We start from the raw sequence: 19,190 nt of genomic DNA on the forward strand, positions 1-19,190 counted from the left end.
TAAGAATCATGTATATTTATCTTATAGCTAGGTGTAATGTATTGCATAGTTTTTTTATGTTTTATCCTTTATGTCTATATACATTCAGACAACGTAATATGCGCAAACCTGCGGAAATCATATTACATGTACACGTAACATACTTAAAGGACAGAAAGGATTTTTCAAAAGATCCAAAAAGTAAAATTCATTCACACAAACAAATGTATTTTAGATATATTTTGGCCACCAAGGTGTCCAAAGTACCATTTTGTACATGTTCAAGCAAGCATACTTTCTTACTGTATGCGTTAGGATCTGTTGTCCCACTTATCGATTTATACGGCAATACGCTCTGTAATAGAACTGATACAACTGCTCCGTAGTGCTGTTTGACTGTGTATGTGTAGAGAGAGGCAGGCAGGCAGGCAGGCAGGCAGGCAGGCAGGCAGGCAGGCAGGCAGGCAGACAGACAGACAGACAGACAGACAGACAGACAGACAGACAGACAGACAGACAGACAGACAGACAGACAGACAGACAGACAGAGTAGGTATAGTATCTGTCTGGAATAGTATTCGGGCGGGGGGATATCTACAGAATCAAACGTCACAATATTTTCAACAGATACCATGACATTGATGTTGTGACAACAGTATCGTATTGTGATGACAATTATACATTATTTTTTTAAATGTTCAGACCTTTTCAAAAATACCAAAAGTAGCCGGCAATACTACAAGGTGTTTGTGAGCTTGTAGATCGGCTATTTGTGCTGTTTTTTATTTTATAATTTATTTGGGCCTTTTTATGCCTTTATTGATAGTGAAGTGAAGTTAAACAGCAAACGGGGAGAGAGAGATGGGGAGTGACACAAAGCAAAGGCCGTCGGGATCGGGACTCGAACCCCCAGTCCGGGCCTAAGTGCCCGAACTGCGAGGCCAGTGGTCCGGGCCTATTTGTGCTATTTTTGAACATCTTTGAATGGTAGGGTTCAAGTGATTTAAACCAGGAAAAAGCAACACTTAATGTGTAGACAGACACTCACACTGTACACTACAGAAAAGATGTATACATTTGTTTGGAAGTACATCCAGGTGTAAATTCTGTTATTTACTATGAAGCAGAGAGAGAGCAGACAGAGGGAGACCCAGCTGTACAACTCTACTGGGATGTTGTAGTAGAAAGGGAGTTATTGTCCCCATAAAGCAGGAGGTGGCTTCATTCAAGCAGAAGGCAGCAGATATTTTTAGCTTTGAGACAATAGGCAGCCAGCTGAGAAAAGGTTCCCTCTGGTTATGTGGTTTTAGGATTAAGTTGGTTTGTTTATCGCTGGGTTCCCATCAGCTGTCGCCAGAGCGACTGCTATAGTCTTCAGGTCCACATCTACAGTATTAACCCATTAATGACCTGAGGCCAATTCAACAAACGCCTTCTAAATCAGTGTAGTTCTCACATTTACACAGATGTTTTCCCGGTTTTAATGTTAAAAGGACATAACAACATGACACATATTCAAGACACACACATTAAATATTCACATGATCATAGACATTTCAAAGTGACAAAGGATATGAATACTTTGAATTGACTTTGAATTCACTGAACTTTGAGTCTAGTAATGTGGTCGGCTATGAGAGGTATTGTTCCTGACGCTTTTTGAAGGTGACTTTGTTTTGTGTGAATGCAATTAAAGAAGGTAAGGTGTTCCATCTTGTGATTGCTCTATAAATAAGCTGTGCTTTTTTTAGGAGATCTGTTCTTGGTCGAGGGGTAACATTAACCCAGACTGGCACTCCTTGTTTGGTAATTATCTCCACCAGGTGGAGATCTTGTGATCAGACGTGTGTGTGTGTGTGTGTGTGTGTGTGTGTGTGTGTGTGTGTGTGTGTGTGTGTGTGTGTGTGTGTGTGTGTGTGTGTGTGTGTGTGTGTGTGTGTGTGTGTGTGTGTGTGTGTGTGTGTGTGTGTGTGTGTGTGTGTGTGTGTGTCTTTCCACAGCTAATCTCACAACTAGACCAATCAGCGTCATATTTCTTTTGCACACTGACAGCAGGCCAAGGACCTCAATTTCAATATTTTTCAAATCTGTCAGCGACAATTATGTAATTTGAAGAATTTAGTGCAATCAGCCCTATGGGATAAGCATCCCGTCAGTGAGAGAGAGAGAGCGAGCGAGCGAGCGTTAGAAAGAGAGAGCGAGCGTGAGTAGTAGAATTGTAACTGATTATGCCACCAAACCACAACTTCTATTGAGTCATTTCCACTGTGCCATGCAGCGCATTTTCCGTTTTAAACAAAGGGCCACATATGTTGTGATTACATGACAACTCCGCCAATTCGTGTTGGCTCCAGATTGTCAAGTTTGCAGACTTGATCATCTGACATAAATAATGTATTCAAGTGGCACTTCCTGGTGGTGATCGACATCTGGTGGTGACAGGCACATCAAAGTACTGTGTTCAACTACAGTAGGTATTACAATTTGTCCGAGAGAGAGAGAGAGAGAGAGAGAGAGAGAGAGAGAGAGAGAGAGAGAGAGAGAGAGAGAGAGAGAGAGAGAGAGAGAGAGAGAGAGAGAGAGAGAGAGAGAGAGAGAGAGAGAGAGAGAGAGAGAGAGAGAAGAAAGACACATATACACAGTTTGACATTACTGTGTCAGACAGTGTAAGTATTATAATTAGGGCATTACTCCTGGTGGAGATTTGTGCTCTACTGAGCACATCTTTTTTTTATATCTGTCTACAGTCAGTGTGGAGGATTTGATCATATAACTGTTCTGGTTTCTTTGAGGATAATATTGTGTTGAATAACATCAGGAAGTTTCATTGTAGTTTTTTAATCAATGTTTAATGTCTGCATGTGTTTGTTTTTGATTGATTGATTGATTGATTGATTGATTGATTGTGTGTTTGTTGTTGTATTGCACAAAGCATGTACTTGAACATATTTTTGTACATATCTGTCAAAAGGATAAAACACAGAAATGCTCAAGAGCTTATTTCCACTTAGTGTTCCAGTTCCAATTTTGTCTGCAATTATTTCTTTGTTTGTTTGTTTAATCACTTCCAATTTCACTTGATTATCCTGTTTCCTGTATGAGTTCTCTCTCCTGATTGGATAACATTGGTATTCTGACCTGAAGATTTTCTGTTTTACAAAGAGCTGGAGAGACAGGGAGACCCCCGTTACCAAACAAACAACCCAAAGGTAGTGAAAATAGCAGATCTACAAGCTCACAGCGCCTCACGATGCGAGGCTTTGTGAGCTTGTAGATTGACTATTATCACTATTTTTTTAAAATATAATAATAAAAAAAGGAATGGTTTTGGACATAGACGATAAACATAGGCCTACAGTATATCATGGCATGGGGCCTGAAGTGGATCACTGATCAGCTGAGAATTGAATTAAATAGTGTAATGATTTTTGTATACCCCCAAATTAATATGTATTTGGCGGTGTACCCCATCCAAAGATATTCTGTGCCAATGTCCCCATGCAAGATTTGTTTTGTTAACATGTTTCAAAAATGTTCAAAAATTCTCATAGTTTTTCAAGCATTTTTGCCTTCTATCGTTATGCATTGTATCATAGATCTGCTATTTTCAAATAGCCCATGTATGATTGAACAAGGTGCTCTTTGGTACCAGGGTGACAAAGTCAAACAGCAAGGCACTGTTGTGGAAAATGTTAAAAGCCTTTATTGATTTGGCATGGAGGGCATGAATCATGGCAAGGGAGTTAAAATGCACCAACGCGTTGCGGCACACAGCCTTCATCAGGGAGACTAAGCATTAGTGAGGAGCCCTCCACCGCGCCTATATACCGCGTCTAGATTACCGTCCATCAACGACCAAGCAGGTTTGGTCGTGTCCAGACAGGTAGAACTGTCGATAGCTGTGGGGTAGTGAGGAGGGGGTAAAGGTTTGGTCCGAGCTGCAGTCTGAGCTGCGTCATTCCAAAGTCTATACCAGTTGTGCTATAACCACGCCCCCCTTCTGTGGCCAACGCGGAAGTGCCTCTGCCTACAACAACTGCGGGCTATTTCTTTAGCCTGTATAGTTTTGGGCCGCGACGGAGGCCCGCCGTCTCAAGCGAACTTGAGCCACGTGAGGCACCACTGAGCGAGCTAAAGCGAGTGAGTTGCCGTGCCGAACGTTGCGAAGTTCGCTTGGGCCGACTCAGCGCCGTTCGAGTTATGTATCGATAGGGACAGAATAGTAAATCATGTTTTGGTTAGAGCGTTTGCCCCAACTGCCACTCAAACAGCGGCGGACTGACCATTTGGCGTACCGGGCAAATGCCCGGTGGGCCGCTGGGCCCAGCCGTTTTAGGATTATTACGGTCATTTCCGGGTCGCGCGGCCCAATTATTAGTTACGTTAATGTTTAATGTTTGGGCTGGGATGCTTTCCAGCAGGGGCCTCAGTGCGGCTGCAGAGTTCATGTGCAGGGCTGGGCTCGGAACAAAGTGCCAGGGCTGAATTTTGGTCCCAGTCCGGCCCTGCACTCAAAGTGGCTACTGGCCAATCACAGCGCATCCTTGCACAAGCGTATTGGCCAATCATGCACAAGTGGTATAGATTTTAGGATGACGCGTCTGAGCTGGCTCCAGTGTTTCCAGATTCTGTGAGTGAAACAAGCCCAAAAGAAGCAAACAGTTTCACCACTTGAGCCCTATTACATCAGCTATTTTCAAAAAGAATCTTGAAAGCAAGTCCAAATAAGCAACTACACTTCAGAAACAAGCCCAAACAAAAGCAACCCGCAATTATGAATATTTACAAGCGACTTTACAGGAAAACAAGCCCACGGTCGCTTATAATAAGCAGACCTGGCAACACTGACAGGATCTTGCAGACCAGCACTGCCAGCTCTAACGCATGCGCACTACAATGTGCGCATCGACCGACAGTTTGTACTGAACTAAATGCCAACGTCTGTTGTAGTCTGAAGTAGTCGAAGTAGTCTGTTTAGTGGAGAGTCACCTTTACATATATAGGAAATGACGTCATAGGCTCATTACCATACTAGATTGAGCAGGTGAGTAGATAATGGGAGGGAAGGCTTTCATCTTTTTTTTCACACTCAAAGCGTACTGTTGAATTTCATGCTTGAATGGTATTCTGTGTCTGGGAAACATGGTTTAATGGGTTCTGTTAGAAAATCTTTGTTTTCTGGCTATAAGGGGGTTTATTAGGATCAGGCAGAGTGGTGCATTATTGATTCTTAGTGTGAGGTTAGCTTTGAAGTCTTACCCGTGTCTAGAATTGCTAAAACTGACTTTGCCCCGTGCATGTTGTTTCTCCTCCAGGACTACACTCTGACTATGTACTTCCAGCAAGCGTGGCGAGACAAGCGTCTCTCGTACTCTGAGATTGCACTCAATCTCACTCTGGACAACAGAGTGGCGGACCAGCTGTGGGTCCCAGACACGTACTTCCTGAACGACAAGAAGTCTTTTGTCCACGGCGTGACTGTGAAGAACAGAATGATCCGCCTCCATCCTGATGGAACAGTTCTTTATGGACTCAGGTAAGTCCTCACCTGCCCTGGTATATATCTCACCGTGTTCGGATAGCACTTGATTAACCACTTAAATATACATAGATGACCATAGTTTCCCAGGGCTCTTTACTTACAGGTCTGTAACTCTGAGCCGCATCGATCGGCTATTTTCTAAGACTGTTCTCCCCCAAAATAGGTACGCTAGGCTTTGTGTGGTGTTCAGATTTTTAGCCGGACAGAAAATGATTGCAATTCAGTCTCTTCTCTTTTGGGTCAGCATGCAACATTAAAGTTAACATCCGTATGGTAGGCAGGAGTGAGTCTCATGCGTTTTAGTCTCTCCACTAGCCTCTGCTGATTATCAATATCAATAATTGATTTGTTATCAATAATGAAGCAGTGCGATACAAATAGAGGAAATGTATTTGATCGTGCAGACTGTTTCTCTCCATCTTGAAAACATCTCTTTGTGGTGTTGGTCTCTGATGCTTGTGAGAAGATTGTCATCCATAATTGATAGATCATAATCAATAATGTAGCAGTTCAATACAAACACAGAAGCTGTATTTGCATTGCTGCAGCATATTTGATTGCACACGCCAGCATATTCTGTCTATATGTTGTTGCTATACTGCTGGCCGCTGTCGCCAGTTTTCTGCTCCTCTGACCCATAGAATGCCATCTATAAGTGTGTCTCTAGTATGTACTTATTGTTCCAAATTATTCACAATATTAACATTACAGTACTGTTGTTCATTCACTCCTTCTCCCTCTCTCTTTCCATTGTGCTTCCCCTCTTGTACGAAGACAGCTTAAAAAGTTTAAGTATCTGCACTGCACCAGATAATTTGTTGCTTTTTTTTTTTTTTTTTGCTACAAAAGTCAATAAGTGTAATTTATCACGCTCTGCTTCTAGCATAAGAGCTGAAACATTTTTCTTTTGCATAACAACCGAAAAATAATGGAGGAGGGAGGCAGGGGGTGGGGGGTGGTTGGTGTGACTTTAATGGTTGTAACCTCAAATGGCGTGTCAGCACCGGGTCGGTACCGGGTCAGTACCGATGCCTCTGGGCTCCTCTCTTATTTGCGTCCTGGGTTGGTTCCGCGTCTTATTTAATGCTAGCGAATCCAGACACAAGCTGCTGCCAGGGTCAGCCAGGCCAGATGCCTGTGTGCTCAGAACAGCAGGGCTCTGTGGCTGACGGTGGGGACCCACAGGACACACACCGCATGTCACACAGTGTTGAAATGTGTGTGACAGCGCAACACACATTTCCTCCTGTACATCAATAAGCCAGTGATACAAATATACTGTAAATAGGCCCCCCCCCCCCCCATATCACAGCTACCTTGTTTTTAGTTGAAACGCTTTAAAGAGCATGAATAATAATGAAAATTGCTTTAAGGTTTCATATTGTGAAATATCAGGTGCTGCCTGGCAAGATCGTTTGAGCAAGCAGCATGCTGCCTGCTATTATTAGCTCTGAAGCTGAACATGTTAATATGTCTGTCTGTCTGTCTGTCTGTGTGTGTGCGCACGTGCGTGCGTGCGTGCATGCGTGTGTGTGAGTGTGTGGGTGTGCGTGCGTGCAGATGGGCAGTCATTTTGGAGTGCGTGCAGAGGAGGCGGGGGTGAGCGTGTTGGATGTAGTTGATGCCAGTCCTGCCAGATCCTGGTCTTCATGACCAGGAGGAGCAGAAGATGACAACAGTGCTCCCAACTGTCACCAGAGACACTCTGACTATCAGGGAGAAAGCAGCCTCATCTAATTATCCAGAGCTTGAAAAGGCTGAGCCAATAACATGCACACCACCCAGGCAGTGCATGCAGGCAGACAGACACGGATGCACGCACGCAGTCATGCAGTCACGCACGCGCATATTTCTGCACGTGCGCACCTTATGCTCAGAAACTTGTACACACACCTGCACAAACGTGCTGCACATGCACTCACACGAACACACATGGACTCAGTCACGCACACAAACACACACATAAACAGGCACATTCCTCCATGCATGCATTATACAATCCAGATTTTAGGATGAGCACAGCAATTTGGTTTGGTTTTTAGTTTTTTTCAAATTCAATGTTGCTTAAAATACCAAGAGAGAAGCAACAGAAAGTACGAGAATGAGAAACTGAGCAGAAACATCCATATATCAGCAGGTCAGGTCATTCAAAATGGAGAAATTGCTTGAATTCTTTTTAGCCGCCTCTCTCCTGCTCTCTTCTTCACTGTCACTCTCCCTCTTCATTTCTCCCTCTCTCTTCTTCCCCCCTTTTCTCTGCTTCTCACTCTGTGTCTCTCACTCTGTCTGTCTGTCTGTCTGTCTGTCTGTCTGTCTGTCTGTCTGTCTGTCTGTCTGTCTGTCTGTCTGTCTCGCTCTGTCTCTCTCTCTCGCTCTGTCTCTCTCTCTCTGTCTGTCTCTCTCTCTCTCTCTCTCTCTCTCTCTCTCTCTCTCTCTCTCTCTCTCTCTCTCTCTCTCTCTCTCTCTCTCTCTCTCTCTGTGAATATTGTAAGGTCTTTTGTGAGAGGACATATCCTTGTGCTATGGAGACTGACGTCTTCTTTTGTGAGGGAAGCACAGCTCCGTTCCACAGCTCAATAGATGACATCGCATGGCCAGGAGGAGAAAGCTGTCGAGCAGAAGAAGAGAGGGATTTGAATAACCCTTTTTTTTGTCAATGGAGGCTTATGGTTAATTTATACTTCATTGCATGGCCGCGTGGCTCGCCGTAAATAATCACCTTTCAACCGGAAAACAGGACATGATGCAATATTTTTGCGTTGTTTATTGACTGTAGGCTACAGCCCTTTGGTCAACTCTTGTTTTTAAATGTGCTTTATAAATAAAGCTGGATTGGATTGATTTTTCAGCAAGCGACACGGTCGTACTACAAAGTATAGATTGGGCTTCACCGTTGCCTTCAAATGCTTCTGGAATTGATGATCAGGCAGGGCTCTGTACGAATGATTCCATATTTGATGTGTTTGTATGAAAGCTGTGTTTTGAAACTGTGAACGACTGTCACTTTGCGTGTCTTGGTTGCGGCAAAGCCTCCTACTTGTACACCTGTGAGACACTAATAGAGCCAAGAGACCAATAATTCACATGCGGCCATTTTGCCCACCCCGAGCATACCTTAACCCATTTAGAAATGAGGCCGACTTAAAAAAAGCCTCCTAAGTTTTCTGAAAAACTTGACATTTCTATTAAAAAATTGAATACATTTTTTTTGTTGTATAGCAACATCTAAAATGACACAGATGCTTTCCCAGATTGAAGGGTATAAGAATGCATACGCTTTCCATGTCTGAATGGGTTAAAGGGGATAAACCCTATTGCCTCATTTTGTAGTAGTTTGTTTTCCAGTTCAGGTTAAAAACCACAGCAAGGTAAAAACATGGCAGACTGCCAGTCAGGCATTCCGCATTATCCCCATCTCCATATGGACTTGCCAACCAGCTTATTCTCAGCTTGATTTTTACCATCACTTTCAATGGGTTATTTCATATCATACACAGCCGAATTGCATGAATTCTGAATGAATTCACTTAGCTGTTAAATTATTTTCTTCAATGTGATCAGATTAATCAAAGACCAATGATGAGCCTCGTGTCTGTGTGTTTATATTTCCGGAGCTCTGTCTCCAAATGAGATTCCAGAATTCATGGTGGTTGTGGTGGTTCGTCCGTAAACAAGGTCATTTGGAATAAAGGTGCACAGGCTGCCTTAGGGGGGTACACACACACACACACACACACACACACACACACACACACACACACACACACACACACACACACACACACACATACACATACACATACACATACACATACACATACACATACACACAAACACAAACCTGTATTTTACCAGGTTACATTGGCTTGTTATCAGTGGTGTAAAGTAACTAAGTACATTTACTTTACTGGAGTATTTCTAATGTTCTGTACTTTTCACTCACTTTTACTCAACTACAATTATTACAAGTTACTTTGTAGATTTTGATTATTATTTTTAAAAAAAACACTTAAGCCCTATATACATTTTGGCCATCTGAAAATAGCAGATATTTAACACTTTATACATTTGAAAACTTGTGGGACATGGGACATTCTGCCTAATGAGTACTTTCTACTTTTGGTACTTTAAGTACATTTGTACTTTTACTCAAGTCATTTTTTCATTCCAGACTTTTACTTGTAACAGAGTATTTCTGCATTGCAGTATTGATACTTTTACTTAAGTAAGAAATGTGTGTACTTTTTCCACCACTGCTTGTTACTGTACATTGGCTTGTTGTTATAGTGGCTTGTTGTTACAGTGGCATGTTACAATGGGTTGTGTGTTCATGACATGAAGTCTCACACAGACAGCGTCTCTCCTCAGACAAAAAAGCTTCAAGACTCCAGCTGATGATGGAGGGGGTCTATAAATAGGCTGTTATTTTTAACCCTGCCATTTTGGCCTCGTTTCCATATCCCCCCCTGTGCTTCCTGTGGTGATGATGGCAGCGGTGGCAACTGAATGACTGGATGACTGAATGACGGGCCGGATCGTGAGCATATAGCAGCCCAGTAAGTTGTGGACATACAGTACAGTATAGGGGCGTAAACTGGGACAGCAGTTAAAACTCCAGTGTTTAATCCCCCAGTGCACTGTGGCCCCGCTAACTGGCTGTTATGTAAGAACCCAGAGAACAAGATGAAGGAGAGAGAGAGAGAGAGAGAGAGAGAGAGAGAGACAGAAAGAGAGAACCATCTTTGACAAGGTTATGACTGATTCTCCAACCTATACGGAGAATTCACCCACGGGCCTCCAATTATCGTTAATGTTATCATGTTCTATATCAATCAGTGTGTGTCTGTACAGCATGTGTGTGTTTTTCCCTACACAGGTAAATCCTCAGTGTTAATATAACCCTCACAGGTCCATTTTTACACTCTCAGGGTTAAATTACCGCTGAGGATTGTTAAATTAACGCTGAGGATTGTTTGTGCTGTGCGAGATGAGGTTGGTATAGACTTGTGTCCCCTGTTGTCACGGCCACCAGTTGTGTGTCTGTCTGTCTGTCTGTCTGTCTGTCTGTCCTGCCTCTGGGGCTTAGCACGGGATGCCAGCCTGTCTCAGCTCTGACCAACTTGTCGTGCGTGTGGCAGGAAGTCTGTCGCTTTGAGTGAACCCTCTAGATGTAAAGTAAAATGACAGTACAAGTCTCACATGTGATGCAACGGTTCCTCATATCTGTGTCAGACAGCAATGTGGACCTATATAGACTTTTATTGATCCATGTCGCCATGACAGTAACAGCAGTCATAAGAACACAAGAACATATCAAAAAATGTGTTACATTTGTACACTATCTGAGTAACAAATTGATAAGTAGACATTGAGGATTTTACTGTGAAGTTTGGCAGAAAAGACTAATACAGGAAGTTCAAATTTGATGCTGTTCTGTGCTTTTATTTGGGGAAATCGTACTAATATTTGAAATCTGCGTCCGGGAGGCGTGTTTTTATGGAGTGCACGCATGAGAATGAAGCCACAGGACTCCAGCTGATGTCAATCACCTTGTCATATTGTCAATCACCTTGTCATACTGTCAATCACCTTGTCATATTGTCAATCACCTTGTCATATTGTCAGTCACCTTGTCATACTGTCAATCCCCTTGACATATTGTCAATCACCTTGTCAGACAGTCAATCACCTTGTCAGGCTGTCAATCACCTTGTCAGACTGTCAATTATCTTGTAAGACTGTACCAAGTGGTCAATGTACGAAGTGGTACTGGCTGTACAAAGGATATACTAAGTGTTATTAGGTTTAAGACTCTGGTGTTTTATACAGAACGCGGCTTTCCGAACGCAACAAGCTCTAAATCATTCAACACCGTGTCCCAGGAAAGTAGACCAATCACAGCGAACTACACAGCTCAGCTGACACTGCTACACACAATACTGTACAAATACATATTTGTATTGTCAGTAGGTAAACATTAGCGCTGTTATATTGTACTTGACCCCTTGAACCCCGACGATCATATTCTGGGGGGAACATAGCCGATCAGCTATTTCTGGTGATGAGATTTGGTGTAGATCTAAAAGCGATCAAAGTACAGAGCCAGCTCAGGTCCGTTTCACTAAGTCTAGAGGGTTTTAGTGGTTGATGTGTTCTAAAGATATCGTGGGAGTGTTACAGTGCCCTTCGGTGCAGAGGAAATATTTTACTTAAGTAAAAGTATCAAGTCTGCAATGTAGAAGTACTCTGTTAAAAAAAAAGTCCGGAATTAAAAATTGACATGAGTAAAAGTACAAAAGTATTGTATCAAAATGTTCTGAAGGTATCAAAAGTAAAAGTACTAAAATGTTTGAAAATTGCAGATCTACAAGCTAACAACGCGCCGCGATGCGACACGTTGTGAGCTTGTATAGATTGGCTATTTTAAATAGCCTAGGTATAAAATAGGGCTAAAGTTGTTAATGTATGTTTCATAATGTATATTATATCTGCAAAGTAAATTGTAACTAAAGTTTTCAAATAATTGTAGTGGAGTAAAAGTACAATATTTGCCTCTGAGATGTAGTGGAGTAGAAGCAAAAGTATGGACAATTGGAAAAAGTAAAAAATACCTCAATTGTATTTAAGTACAGTACTTGAGTACATGTACTTAGTTAGTTTACACCACTGATGTATACCAGGTAGAAACACTGTGTCAGAGAGAGGGGGTCAGGTGTGACATCACCTTAGCTGCTGGAACCCGCTGTTACCTGCTGTACGTGTGTTTTTATTATCCACCAGCCTGTTACATACTTTGTTACTCCGCCACCATCCAAACCTTACAAGATGCTTTTTTTTTTTAAAGATTCAGGTGTATACTGTAAGAGGAGCTTGTTGTGTGGTCTGCAGGGTGGCAGTTTTGTTTGCTAAAGTAGATTGGAATGACTGTGCATTGTAGACCAGAGTGGAATGATCCACCATCACACGACAGGTAGTTCTAACCAAGCAATCTCAGACATCCCACCCTGGAAAAAATCATCTCCGGGATGTATGCGTCGAGCGGGGGTGGGGTGGGCCTTTGTTGCCGGGGTTCCAAGTGGGAAAACATACGTCATTCATTATCATTATTATAAAGTTGATAGATCAACAAGCTCATTCATAGATAGATAGACAGATAGATATAGACCAACTAATTTATAATACTAATAAATAAGCTTAAGTAAGTAGTTAAGATGAACTTCATAACTATAATATTGTTAGATAATGCTGCTAGCTAGACACAGCTTGCATTTTACTCACCTCGACGTGCCTTTTATAAGTCATTAGACCACCTTGGCTTGGGAAAGCTGTTGCACACCTGTGCAATGGGCAATCAATTGGGGTTTATCATTATGTTTTTTTTTACGGGAATGAGACACGGGTAATCAAATACACGGCTTCAAATAATCTGATATAAAGTGGGTGTTGTATTTCTTTTATTTCTTCCTGTCTGTCATCTAAATTAAGAACATGAGAACGACCATGTACCAGACTTTTTTTTTTCTCTCCTCGGCTCACGCTTCTCAAACCAAAGGCTGCCGTCACTAGACGCCCACCCTTCCAACAGCGAAAGAGATTAACACATTTTGCCAGATTGACAGTTCAGTGACAAATGAGAACTGAACAAGAGGAGGTAAAAGGGGTGTTGCAGATCCGGTCTGTGTGCTGAATGTGTGCAAATTACCGAGCCAGTAGGCGGGCTCTAGATCGGATCTGAGCACTGAGCAGTAAATAAAAGCAGGTTTCCCGCAAATCCACAATAGTCGCCTGGTCAGCATTTGCGGGAGATTTATGACTGCTCGCGGGTGTCCGGGAGCGGACGCTAATTCCCATTAGACTCCCGGAACTTCTGGGAGAGGAGGGATGTCTCCAATCTGATTGGTTGAAATGGGCTCATACCAGTGCTCAAACGGGCATGTTAGCTCACCTAGCCGTTCTCAAATGAAACTAATCAAAACATGAAAATCAGCTACTGTATGCTGATCAGACAGAGTCTCGGCAGAGCGGCTAAGCGGCTAGGCTTAGCAGTTTGAATGAGAAGTTGGCAGTCGGCAGTAGTTAAATCTGGCATTAAAACAATTTGATTTTCCATCGAATATCTTAATTACAATGAGATTGAGCTAACAGTTACGTTTTGTTTCTCTTTGTGTTCAGTTTGGGAAAACTTGTCTAGCGCACAACTATCTCAATGTTGAAGTCTGGACTAGCTGAGTAAACAGGGAATCTGTCTCTGTCAGACCCCATGTATTTCCAGGATAACATAGATAACATTGCATAAAAGGTTATTTATCTTCGGTGATGCTTGCAGAAATCGGCTCCGCCTCGTTCCTGACCGCATCACCGTTGTGCCAATAATCACGGTAACGCACACCCTCTTGTGTAATATTGCTTAATTGGGTGACGGAGGGGGTGGGGGTACAGGGCTGTTAGGTTGAATCATGGCCTGAGTGGAAGGAGGAGGATGATAGTTATTCTAGAGCTTTTGAGACCTGCTGCATGCTTTTAAATTGCATGGTGGCAGCGACTGTGAGTCAGTCAATAATAATAACTTTATTACAGCGCGGCACCGAAGGGGCCTGCTTTCTAGACCAGGGTTGGTCTGTATGAGCGTCCCTGTGTCCCAGGAAACTAGACCAATCACAGCGAAGTGCACAGCTCAGTTAACGCTGCTCCACCAATCACAGTCCCCACAAACTTAGACCGTAGGGTGGGCGATGGCTGGTTGAAAGGAATAGTTCACCCCCTTGAATTCATGGAGAATTTGTGTTTGTGTCACATAACATTCCTTCTTGGTGAATGAAGAATGTGCAAACTTCAGTATGCGCAAAACTGCTGCTGCCCGCCTCCTCACCAGAACTCGATCCAGAGACCACATCACCCTAGTCCTCCACGACCTTCACTGGCTCCCAATCAAACACAGAATAGATTTCAAAATACTCCCGCTCCCTCAGGTTTGGTGATGCCAACCTCTTGGACATCCCCCAAACCAAAAAACGCACCTGGGGTGACAGGGCTTTCGCAGTTGTAGCCCCCTCCCTTGACAGGGCTTTCGCAGTTGTAGCCCCCTCCCTTTGGAACTCACTCCCACCTAACATCAAAGCTGCCCCCACCCAAAGCCTGTCTCAAAACCCACCTTTTCAGATTCGCTTTCCCCGCCTAATTCAAATCTCCCCTTTTGCCTTTTAGTCTTAGCTTAATGTTTTTTTCTTTGCAAAATGTTTAACCTTTTAACTATTTCTCTCCTAATAGAGTTGTTTATTTAGTTTTGTTTTGTTGTAAAGCAACTTTGGGTACTAAGAAAAGCGCTATATAAATCTGATGTATTATTATTATTACTAGACCTGTGCCTGTCCGGCACTGGGAACGATGCATGTTGGGAACAATGAAAATAGGGAATGCATGCCCCACCTTGTTATGCGATACCCGTTACACCCGTTGTCATAGCAACCATTTTAACCGTCTGTCTGTCTGTCTGCCTGTGTCCCTTTTGTGGCTATATATGGAGATTTCTATATCTGTCTGTCTGCCTGTATCCCTTTATGCCAATAAATGGAGATCCCTGATGTTATCAGTATATGAGTATACAGATGGGCATGGCCATTATATGGGCATATCATAATTATGGGGGGGATCGGCAGTTGTGGAAAGTCCTTGTGCAGTGGTAAACGTCTGTGGAGAATGTGTAGAGAATGTCTGAAGAGAGCAAACTGTCTGTGAAAAGAGGACTGACTAACTAATCAAATGGCAGGTGTGGGGAATTTGGCAGGTGTGGGGAATTTGCCAAATCAAGCTAAGGCTGGGGTTACCATAGTAATCAATTGGCTCATTTGGGCCACGTCCAGAGCCTTTTCTGGTGGTTCTGGACAACCGCCTAACTGACCGACTCGACGCTGGGCACGGCGCGTGACTCCATAGTCTAAACCAGTTGTGCATGATTGGCCAATACGCTTGTGCAAGGACGCGCTGCGATTGGCCAGTAGCCACTTTGAGTGACAGTTGGGGCAAACGCTCTCAGCAAAACATTATTTACTATTCTGTCCCTATCGGTACACAACTCGAACGGCGCTGAGTCGACTAGCAGACCTTCGGCCGGTCGACGCGGGCACTCGCGCCTGGAGGCGCTCGGGCGCGTCTCCTCGGCCTCAAGGTCTGCTGAGTCGGCGCGCCTCCGTCATGGTCCAAAACTATACTTTATCGGCGAAAAAAAAGAGTCCGCGGTTGTTTGAAAAAGGCACTTCCGCGTTGGCCACAGAAGGGGGCGTGTTTATAGCACAACTGGTTTAGACTTTGTAATGTCGCGGGCAGGGCACTCCGTCGGGTCATCTGCGACGCGTGTGTCGAATTTGAAGTCGGTTGGTCAAGCGGTTCTCTAGGTGCGTGGATTACAGACGTACATACGTACAGAGATTCGGTGCATTTATTGTAAAATAAGAATCCAAAATAAAGACAATTCTCGGGGTCCAGGATTAACAACAGCAAAACTAACGGGAAAAAATAACGAGGAACATGTGTGTCGCCTACAGGCATGTGTGCCTCATTCATGTACTAGGGCTGTCAAATAAATAATCAAACCTTAAATAAGCATCGACTTTGGGGAATAATGCATGATCGATTGTAAAAAACAGTCTGTTGTACATTTTCTATGTTGCCTTGTATTTGAAAAATAAAATGTGTGTGTGACAGTGTGTGTGTGTGTGTGTGTGTGTGTGTGTGTGTGTGTGTGTGTGTGTGTGTGTGTGTGTGTGTGTGTGTGTGTGTGTGTGTGTGTGTGTGTGTGTGTGTATATATCTCAGGAAACAGATACGTTTTATTGCTATTAAATAGTTAAATAGTTAGTTAAATACACATTGACCATGGTCTACAGGTCACTCACTGAGAGTGTTGTCACTTTTAACATGGTCTCCTGGTATGGGAACCTCTCAGTTAGAGATAGGAACAAGCTCACCCAGGTAGTCAACAGGCCAGTAAGATCATTGGAGACATATACAACCGCTCCATAACCAAAAAGGCAATTCAGGTTTACAACCCACCCTCTTCACCCTTCATTGTCTCCGCCAGGCTGAAAGGCATGGCCAAGACTATGTTTTCGCCACCGTCTGTCCGTGTGTCCGTCCATCCGTCTGTGAATAGCTAATCTCCGGCACCGTTGGACCGATCTGTGTGAAACTGTGCATGGACACTCCCTGGAGGCCAGAGCAGAACCAGTTGCCCAAATGGTTTACATCGGCCTGTTATAGTGCCACCAGCAAGCCGATTTTTGCAAAACACATTTTTGTCTATTACTCTACAGATTACTACTACAGATTTAGTCCAAACATTACGCAAATCGGTATACAGTATCTCTATAGTCATGTGATCAAGACGGATCTGTCCGATCTTTCCTGATTGGGTAAGATTGGCTTCCAAAATTTGCAGGAATGGTCCGTTTTGAACAAAATGCCTCAAATCATGAATGCAGCGTGCGATTGGCATGAAACTTTGCACGCACATTCCCACTAGGCCGAGGAATCCTTTTCACATTATCCTATTATAGCTCCACCAGCAGGCCGATTTTTCGCAAAACAAATTTTTAAATATTACTCCTACAGATTTTGTCCAAACATCACGTAAATTGGTCAGATTTTTCATATTCTATCCTGATGGCTAAGATTGGCATCTAAAGTTTGCATGTCTGTGCAATAACTTCATCAACATTAATCCCTCAACTTCTACAGATTCCACTCACCTGCTGGCCCACAATAACCTCCCTGACCTGGCGGAGACCTGTGCTCCGAGGGCTTTGTCAGAGTACCCATTGTACCCGTTTGTCTGTGTCCTTTTTGTGCCCATAATGGAGATCTCTGTACCTGTCTGTCTACCTGTGTCTCTTTCATTCCCATATATATGGCATGGCCATGTGGGCATATCTCACACCTACGTCGCATGTCAGTAGTATATGCCTTATGCCCATACCCTGTCAATTGGAATGCCCATATACAGTACCGTTGAGTTGTTCGGATATGTGGTTGTCCAGAACCGCATATCCGAACACAACTCAACGGCGGGCACTGCACTCCCTTGAATCCTTGCCGATACACGCGCCAGGTTCAAAGTCCGTTCCCTCCCATATATGCACATGACCATGTTGCTGTCCAGCAGAGACCAGCTAACTCCATTTTTCCGCTTTTGCATTTTTTTCCCATAAAACAGGGCCATTGAACACCCTTTACGTCTGTGTGTTGAGTGAGTGGTGCCTTTGATGAGCCCCGTATTGACCCCCGTATTGATGTTGTCATCAATGTTTGTGGACAGACATACATACATACATACGGACACACGGACAAAGTCATGTATAGGAGTGCCTTCGGCACGACTCAAAAAATTATTGAAGCAATGAAAAGTATTAAAAAGTGCTTGGACAGCAGAGATATACTGTACTGTATGTGCATGTGCATAGTGTTCGGATCTGTGGCTCCAGACAATCGGATCTCCACATATGCCTATATACTGTATGGCCGTATCGGGTTTGTTTATGGTTATGTCTGAGTCAGAGTGACATGCCCATATATATGGACGTATTGGGTTTGTTTATGGTTATGTCTGAGTCATAGTGACAGGCCTATATATGGCCGTATCGGGTTTGTTTTTATTGTTTATAATACTGGATGCCAGTGAGCCAAAGGCAAATTTACATTTTATGTCAAATTGAATGGATGATAACATTATCACGTATATACAGTAAATAAACTAATTAGACTCTGAGCTGGGTGCACCTGTTGATGCACACAGGATAAAAAAAATCTGCCATCCCCCCACACACAGTCACACACTCAGAAAGATGCTCTGCCATGACAGGTTGTTTTATCTGCTCTTGTTTGGATCTTATTTCTGTGTGGTGACAACTACTAGTGATTATAATACCTAAGACATCATGGCAAGCAGCTGAATATAGGTTTCTTATAGGTCCTCAGAGATGCCTCCTAATCCTAGTTCCTCGCTCCTTGGAGCAGGAACAAGAGACCTGGCATGACCGGCAAACCAACTTGAACTTCCAGTTCAAGTGAGGATAGAGGAGCGAGGAAATACTAGGCAAATGACTTGGGATACAGGGTACTTTCGGAAATACTCTCTAAGAATCCGCTCAGATTTCAGAGTGCTCTGCTGTTGACGTCATATCGGGCGCTCTGACATCAGTTAATGATTGTAGCATGTTTTGTCACACGCTATGCATGTTGAATACTTTAGAATACAAAAGAAGACACAACCAGTGTGTGCTCTGAATAGTTGAATGCCGACACTCTGACCACTCTGAACTTCCAAATGACCAGACAGCACCCCAGGGGCGTTCCAGCGCTCTTGACTCATATTGAAGAATGCACTCCTAGCAACTTGCTATACAGTACAGCTACAAACAATACAGGATGTATTGGCGTGGCATGGCACAGGGAAACCACACCATTAGTATATCCTGTCTTGTTTATAAAGCAGTTTTTAAAGCAGGGAGTTACAATATGCTGAACACAACATAATTATAAAAGTGAGATAAAATACAAACAACATGTTTGCGCAGAACCTCTGTGTGCATGTCCATCTGTCCGTGTGTTGCCCACCTATCTTGAGAACCGCCCAACCGATAAACATCAAACTTGGTGTGTGTATCACTGAGGACCTG

The 19,190-nt window shown here is 43.3% G+C and overlaps 1 protein-coding gene across 2 annotated transcripts in view; it reads left to right on the top strand.

The window, feature by feature from the left end:
- gabrb2a (gamma-aminobutyric acid type A receptor subunit beta2a) overlaps positions 1 to 19,190 on the top strand; it is a gene marked incomplete at its 5' end in the record, with an annotated part of 55,434 nt that overhangs the window by 19,140 nt on the left and 17,104 nt on the right. For both annotated transcript variants that reach the window (XM_084085786.1, XM_084085787.1), the window contains one exon: positions 5,295 to 5,515. In XM_084085786.1, coding sequence (XP_083941912.1) covers positions 5,295 to 5,515 — 221 coding nt within the window. The remainder of the gene's footprint in view (positions 1 to 5,294; positions 5,516 to 19,190) is intronic.

Source organism: Gymnoscopelus microlampas (assembly GCF_963454915.1).
Source record: "Gymnoscopelus microlampas genome assembly, chromosome: 18".
Lineage (NCBI taxonomy): Eukaryota > Metazoa > Chordata > Actinopteri > Myctophiformes > Myctophidae > Gymnoscopelus > Gymnoscopelus microlampas.